The 8,372-nt window shown below is 37.7% G+C and overlaps 1 protein-coding gene across 3 annotated transcripts in view; it reads right to left on the bottom strand.

Annotated features, from left to right (window-relative positions):
- ppm1aa (protein phosphatase, Mg2+/Mn2+ dependent, 1Aa) overlaps window positions 1-8,372 on the bottom strand; it is a 37,047-nt gene that overhangs the window by 23,178 nt on the left and 5,497 nt on the right. Inside the window, exons 6-7 of one of the 3 annotated variants that reach the window (XR_003051118.1) lie at window positions 7,120-7,462; window positions 3,712-6,562 (exon numbers count right to left, since the gene is read on the bottom strand). The exons of 1 other annotated variant lie outside the window; for it this stretch is intronic. Coding sequence is in view for 1 of the 2 variants with exons in the window: in XM_008307621.3 (XP_008305843.1) it covers window positions 7,433-7,462 (30 nt within the window). In the remaining variant the exon portion in view is untranslated. Of the gene's footprint in view, window positions 1-3,711; window positions 7,463-8,372 lie in introns of those variants that run through there. One more of the 3 variants, XM_008307621.3, reaches the window with a different exon arrangement.

The raw sequence follows: 8,372 nt of genomic DNA, 5'->3' as shown, positions 1-8,372 counted from the left end.
AATGCTGTGTCTGCATGGACGCATTAGTCAAGCTCAAACGGGTTTTTCTGCCATGCGAAGCAGAGCATGACACGACGTTAAACAAAGGCCGACAGATGATCGGCCGAGTCCATTGGACGATGGCCTCTCGGCCAAGTGGACACTTTGATCTGGGGGCGTATTGGGGCAGAGTGGTTCGTTAGAGGGGCACAGGTGGTCTGAGAGTCCATGAGTCTCAATCTGCGGTCGGTCACGTGCAAACGGTCCATAGAGAAGATACGTTCAAAACTGTAAACACAGCTTTGTCTTTTGATGTAGACCACGAAAAACCCAGGACGGCACGGGTGTGGTTTTATAAACCCACAGCTGAGGTGAATCTGTGGTGTGTGGAGCTGGGCTTCTCTTTTTGTGTCACAGAGATTTTCCTAATGTAGAACAAGAACTTTCAAAATTCAAACTGGGAAAAGAGTTGGTAAAAAGGTCAAGAAAGTAATAAATAAATGACATAAGAACTTTGTTAATAAAACACAGGCAAACTATCAATTATGCAAAAGTTAGTGGAAAAAAAACAAAGGTAAAAAGAAATCAAAGGTAAAATTGAAAAAAACTTTAAAATAGTCAAATACGCTCAGGAGAAAAACTTAATACTAAATCAAAAACAATTAGCACAGAAGCTAACATTAAGCTAAAAGTGAACTTTTTTAACTTTTTGGAGGTAAAAAGGGTAAAAGAGGTCATTGTTAAAGGTTAGTTTCATCAGTTTATCCAGTATAATCTCAAATTCACTGAAATGTTTTGGAACAAATTAAAATACAGAGTTGTCCAAATAATGAGGTGAAAAACTGCTTGTAAACAAACACTGAGAACATTAGCACAAAAACACTTCAACATCGTCGCTAATGCAGCCCAAAATGAAGCCAAATCTATTGCCCCTGTCAATGTGTTCCATCAGGAAATCGATGTCTGACCTGATTACAGTCAACATCAGTCACCGGACTTTTCTAATTCTACTAAAAGCATCATTATTTTGCACAGTGACTGACAATTATAATTATATTCATCAATGGACTGTATGTCAGAGTGTGACACAGGCACTGCCTGAGTTAGTGATAGCTGTCAAATATTAACACTGCCCCCTGTTGGTAAAGAGGCTGCCAGACAATGACACTTGGTCATTGACAAGATTTTGAACACAAAAAGAAATAAATCGCTTTTAAAAAAATTATAATAATAATAACAGCAGCATTAAATACAAGTTTAACACAGTGTATTTAAAAATGATAAATTATTAAAAAAAGCAAAAGTTGTTCATAAATTCAGAGCGTGCTGCGTCGACAGTTTGTCGTGGCAGGTTTCATCAGAGCAGCCACAACAACGTAAACCGTACCTGATGTGTTAACTGCTCGCCACGGAGCACGGTTTGAACATTTGACCTTCTAACACAGCTCATGACATTATGCTGACATTTACGGTAATCCCTCCCACAGTTCTTAATCCCCGTGGCTGTGGACTGTCCACACTCAGGCGCAGAGAGTGACGGACAAACTCAACCCAACCCCCGACACCCGGACCAGTCCAGTGACCAGTGGGCAGCACGGAGTGGACCTCGGACAGGTTAGTCCTCACGTGTAGAGTGAGGCTCGAGTATTAAAACAGGTCTCCTACACCACGGTTTCCCAAAGACTGGGTCGCAACCCTCAGGTAGGTCGCAAGAGGTTGTTTTTTTTGGGTCGTGTCGCATCATGTTTCCCAGGAGTTTACAAGTAACATCTACTGACTTGGGTCACGAAGGTTTGTGACATTTAAAATATGTGTCCCCAGAAATAAATAAAGTTTGGGAAACACCGATCTACACAGCGTACAGTTACTTTGTTGTTGTTCAGCTTGATGACATTTTGGACAAAACAGCTCACTTTTCTTATTAGTAGTCACTTATTCTGAACCCTTTATCAAAACAGGGATAAATCTAGAATCTCACCAGTCGACCTCAAAAACAAAAGAAGACGACAAAAAAAACAAAAAACATTAGTAGTAACTTCCACAAAAATCTGTACCTCTGCGAGAGGTACAGATTTTCACTGATCTGATCTGTCTGTGATCACGTCTGTAGACCAAGTCATGCAATTAAATTAACTCTCAGGTTAACTAACAGGCTAGTTAACTTGCATTAACTAGCATGCAGGTTAACCAATGCCACACTTTTCAGGTTTTTTAAAAAAAAAAAAGAAAATTGCACTCCATTCATTGTGATGTAAATCCTACAGTAGAGCAGCTCAAAGGACAACTCTGAGCAGGTTCATCCTCGGTTTTTATCTCTGTTTTACCAGGACCAGAGAGGTCACCCAGTGGTCATCTTTTTTCTGCTTTAATTCTCTGATTAAACTGGCAGTTTTTAAATGTGTAGAACACAGCTTTCTGTAGCTTCTGCAAGATTTTTATTTTACTTTTTCTTGTGTCACAAGTCCAAACGTTTGAAATAAAAAAAAATTTAAAAAAGCGATGAAATGAGAAGTACAAGCCACATGTCCAAACGTTTGAAATAAAAAAAAAAGCGATGAAATGAGAAGTACAAGATGACAACCCATTTATTTAGTAATACATTCTGCAAACTAGAAATTTTATTCAAACTTCAAAGGCTAAAAAATGAAAGAAAGGAGGGTTCAATCAACAACACAAATAGTACAATTTAGTTCTGGGAACAAAGCTTTTTTAGACAGTTTCTCTCTTTTTTTTCCCACCATTCCTTTGGAGATCCAACATAATACAAAATATACAGTTATTGTATTCTGTAAAATCACTCACAGAGGCCTCTGAAGCATTTGAATCAACAATGACAATACTTATCTACAGCACTCTAAAGCTATCGTTGAATGTAATTATAAATATATATAGCAGACATGAATGTATGTTCGCACATTTCTGAATGCTTACGAGGTTACCATGTTCAAACACTTGCATTTGTTAAAAGTATGACATCATCTGCAGTGGACATGTGGTGTCATTAACCAAAGCTCCATCGGGGACACACCGGGGTTACGAAGGGTGTAAGGGGACGAAAAAGATACAAACCGGCCGCGGCTCGTACGCTGTACCTAGTGAGGACCAGGGACCGGGGTCGTTTTGCTAGTAGCTGAAGTACCTGACGTGAAGGCGACTTTTGTATCTATCGACCTATCAGGGCGTAATGTCAGCAGCATCACTCCACCTCACGAGTACTTTTCGGGGGTCAACGTTAGAATTGGGTAAGGCAAATCGGTGAGCTTATTCGTGAGCTGAAAAAAGGTCAGCAAAGTGAGGCTCAGGTGGCCCGGCTTGGGGGACAAATCAACAGCCACTGCTCTGGGTCACACAGTAAACGCCACAACTGAGGTACATCCATATGTACAAGAGGGCGCAAGCATTTTTAAATCTCTTAAATTGAAGCCAGGTAGTATTCCATACAAGAATATACAGGATGCGTTGTTCCAGGCAACCGGAGGTCACTCGGTAAATAGCTTTATAATCTTTTCCTTTTTTGTACAATAACAATTCTGAAAAGAAATCGACTGTACAGATGATCAGTGCATATGACTATGACCAATTAGTCTCACCCATTTCTCCCACATCTGCGGAAACATTAAGTGTCCACACAGTTGAACAGGTGACCATCCGATGGCGCTAGTTGAGGCCGATCAGCTTATAATTCAACGTCAATAGTGTTCCTACTAATAAAAAATAGGTTTATTAGCTGTGTTATTTTTTTCGGGGTTTTTTTTTTTTTTTTGGTTTTGGTTTTTTTTTTTTTTAAACATCACTACACAAATTTTCAGTCAAATACTGCACATGAGCACAGACTCACCCCACTCTACAGATCACAGGGAGGAGTTAGTGGAGGACCATTAGAAAAAGGCTCTGGTTTTTGTGAACTGCTGTTAGAACTGGATCTACATACATCACACAGGAAAAAAAAAAAAAAACAAGTAAAACACACTTCCTATAATGACAATGAGGTATTTCAGCTCAAATAAGAATGGATGCCAGGGCTTTTTTTTTTTTCCTCTTTTGGGGTTAAATCAGTTCCAGGGAATGGGCAACATTAAAGGATGAGTTACATTTAACCCCCCCAACAAAACAACACGACCAGTCCCAACCAAGCCAAAATCAATGTCTGCTCACAATCAAACTATAGATGTTTTGTAGTAAAAATAAATTTTAAAAAATCATTTTTAAATCTGTTTGCAGGCCGAGTCTGTTATAAAACTGTTATTAACCAGCATGAGCCGTTGGCCGGGGTTTGAACAGTTTAGAAAAGCGCGGCAATGACGGCTTTGAAAGATGCATGTAAAGTGTTTTATTCATCAAGCTTTAAAATAAAAAAATAAACAAAAAAAGACATGGAAATATCCTATAAGGGTCATCAACACCGACCAGGTGTGCAGTAAGCAGCTGGTGCTTAAAACAGTTTGATAAGAGACGTTAGTGAAGTCACTAAACAAACACAGTCAATGCAGCACAAAATCAAAGAGCTTAGAGCTGAAATATAAACCGATTCATTGGAAAGAATAAAATTAAAACAAGTTCCGTTTCCTTGAACACTGATTAAAGTGAGATAACATTACATGACGTGAGCACAGTGTGCATATAAGTACAGGTTAAGCATTGGATTAGGAAGAAAAAAAAGAAAATGTCATTTTTACACTAAAAATCTTTTATAAGGTTGTAGTTTTCACGTTTTTGTGGAAATAATGTTTTGCCATGTTTTAATTACTTCTAATTGACATTTTTGGAAGTCTGAAGGTACTCGGAGTATTTTTCAATGTAGGAGCCAGTTTATCTTTAAAGTCCATATATTAAAAGGAACAAAATTAGGCGATAGTTCAAGTTTTTGATGTTTGAGTAACTTTTTACATTATGATCCAATTTAAGGGAAATTGGGCAACAAAGCATGGCAGGAGAGGTCACACAGTATCGACTTTGGGACCGTGTCCTCATCTTTGCCACATTTTAAAAATGTCCATTTCTTATATATGTGGTATCTATTGTGGTTGTAGAACAAAAAATCTGTTGTCAAACAGAGATGAACTCAACAGCACCACTAGTGGTCAAAAACTCCACAGAGTACCTTAAAAGACAAACAAAAGTACAAAATTAGAAATAACCAATACAATTACAATTTTTTTACTCCTCGAATAATTTTTTTTGATTTTTTTTATATATAGACTTTGTTGTTACAAAATGCTTTTTGGTAGCGTCGCAGCTAAAGCATGTTAGGATGCAGCCTCTTCAGGATTACATGGAAAGTTAAAGTCTACGCTTTTAAGATTTCGTAAATTGCTCCCCACCACACAACTCGCTGTGGTGACATCGTTAGGATTGTCCATTTTAATAATTTAAGGATTACACACTTTTAGTACATTAGATTTTTGATATACATTATAAAAAAAAAACTAAATCCTCAGCGTTGCTGTGAAGGATACCATCATGATCAGAGGGAAAACATTCACCTCAACATACCAACACACACCAGAATCACACATTTGCTCCATGGCAAAAAAAAAAAAATTAACTCAGGTGACATAATTATTATCATAATTGAAAATTTAAGTCAATATACTGTATACGTATATACATATATATAAAACTCCAACAGTGTAATTTTAGAACAAAAAAAAAGGTAAAAATGAAAATTGAAAAAAAAATAAATCAATTTCTCTTCACGAAACATGTCTACCGCTGTGTGTGTGTGTTTGTTAGATGCAGGTTGAATCGATGACGGGGGGGTTGGGGGGGGTGTTGAGTTAAAAAGTGAAACACTAAACACTGAAGCTATAATGTCCTGTGGCTTTTGGCGGCACTAGAGCAGGTTTTCAAGCAGAGCAGAGCAGGAACCCAGGAGTGAGACACAATGACAGGAGCTCACTGTAGGTTTAAAGATTTGTTCTTGGTGGTCAAGTCCAAACGGGACTGGGTTCCCTATGTTTAACCTCATAGTGGGTGATGTTGAAGTTAAAAATCAGTTTGTACCACATAAAAGCACTGAATGAGGTGGAAAACAAAACTTGGCATAGTCTGATAAAAAAAAAGAGCTAAAAAAAGGTGGTGGTAAATCATATGGCAGCCACGGTGGGCACTTGGAGCACGTAATGTTTACATATTTATAGTCAAATATGACACAAAAGATGCTGAAATTAGTCGAGTCCTGACTAACTACAAGCCACTGTACACCATGAGTACATTTCTGACTACTTGTGTAATCTCAGATTACAATATAGTGCTGATATATACTGTATGTAGCTTAACATTGTTCAAATAGCTTAACTCTGTTAGCCGTAGCATTTGGGATTAGGAAGTGGAGGGAACCTGTGACAAAATGGCAAACGGTGTGTAAGCAGTGGGGTCGTTCCCTTAAACTCCAGCCTGGTCTGGTGTCTGAACTTCAGCAAAATCAAATTAGACTCACACCAAAGGATACAAACAAACACACATGCGCTCATACATACAAACAAACAAACAAGCACCCGCGACACGCTGGCAAGTATCTATCTGCACAGACAAACGTGTTACCAGGGGGAAGTTTGTTGTTGTTGTTGTTTTAATCTGACGCCTAAAAAAAAAAAAAAAAAGGTTTTGCTTTACACTTTCCAAAATGATGGAAAAACACTTTAAAATTAATATTTGCGCATGTACAGAAAGCCGCTTACAAAAATAAAACAATTAAAAAAAGCAAAGGGAAAAAAATAATTAGGATTTAAATGGTTTGATATAGAGCTTACTGTGCTGTCAACTATACAATTTACCCGTTTCTTTAAGAGACTAACTGAAAAAAAAAAAAAAGGAAAGTGAAAGCGCAGAGACATTGTGCCTGGAGGACAAGCAATAATATTCACTGAAGAGACATTTGTTAGAATTTGCAGAAGAGCAGGAAAAGGCAGATAGTGCATAAAGGTTCTCTTTTTCATTTCTTTCATTTTTTAACTTAAAATCAAGCTGCATTAGATACAGGCTGTTTGTACAGGACAATTGCACTTCACAAAAACAGAAATATACAAACACACGAGGAAATGTGAATCAAATTAATTACAGCAAAAACAAAATTACTACTTAGGCAGATTTTTTTTTAAACAAAAAAAAAAGAAAAGAAAGAAAACTTTGTGGACTCACTTGTTATGGGTTACTTTAGAAGAGAGTATTTAGATGAGTGAACAGAAATGGGAGGACAAGACAGTGAGGATCCTGAACTCCAGAGTGGACTGTTGCTGCACTTTTCCAGGTTTGTGTGCATGCAAATCTTCTTCCTCCTCTTCCTCCTCCTCCTCCACTTCCTCCTCCTCCTCCTCCTACTGCCATGACATTCCCTTCTTAGAAACCAAAAGCTCAGAGTGACGGCGAGACAGACTGCTGAGCTGAGCTGCTGTGGGTCTTGAGAGGATGGTGGTTTGTAAACTCTATGGTGTGTTAGTGGTAGGAGGTTGTGTTACCACATGTCGTCTGTGGACGCAGAGTCCTTAATAAGAAAGGAGAGGAAGGAAAACCCTTCAGACTCTGACTCTACACCCATGAGATCTCTATCAAGAACTGGACAGGTTTCAGCATGTACTCCTGGTCTTTGGTTCAACCTTTACTGCAGTAGCTGATCATGTTAAATACATTACTACGTGTACACGATTGGAGAGCAGTAATAGTTACCAAAAACAACAGTGTATTTACTTTTATAACTAAAGATCCTGAATGTTGACACCTTATGGAACTGCAGGCCTTGCACAAAACTTTTTGTGTGTATATATATATATATATATATATATGTGTATATATATATATATGTGTATATATATATATGTATATATATATATATATATATATATAGAACATAAGGTGTGTTTTGAAAACTTCAAACTACTTCCTACTACATCAGAACAGCAACACACAGACTGTTCTACTTGTTATTGTCAATACTCGAGTTATTGTCTGTGTAGGTTCTCAGTCATTCAGGTCATTTAATTCACAAAACAGTTACATCGAAAGCAACTGGACAAAGTAGGTTTGTTTTTGAAGAGGCTTCTTCAGTTCAAACTGTCTTTCTGACAAAGAATGTAATTTTTTGTTGACTATGAACGATGATGGTTGATGTAACTCGTCCGTTTCATTACTCTGTCCTGCAGATACTTGAATTAAAAAAAAGAAAAGATCGGTTCTCTGCCAAAGCTACAGTATTTGTAAAGGATGTCACATGAGTGGCTGCCATACTGTTGATAACTACATTAAGTGACACATTATCAGGAAACACCATGTGAGCACAAGAAAGGGGCCGGGGACAGACTGGCTCATGTCAAACACAAGCATGAAGAATTATAGAGAATGAAACAGAAGATGATTATTTTATATTTTAGAGGAAAGATTTTCAATCTCAAAAGAAG

The sequence above is a fragment of the Cynoglossus semilaevis genome, chromosome 1 (assembly GCF_000523025.1).
Source record: "Cynoglossus semilaevis isolate Cse_v1.0 chromosome 1, Cse_v1.0, whole genome shotgun sequence".
In the NCBI taxonomy this organism is placed as follows: Eukaryota; Metazoa; Chordata; class Actinopteri; order Pleuronectiformes; family Cynoglossidae; genus Cynoglossus; species Cynoglossus semilaevis.
The sequence above is the reverse complement of the archived record's forward strand: the minus strand, read 5'-3'. Positions and strand labels throughout refer to the sequence as shown.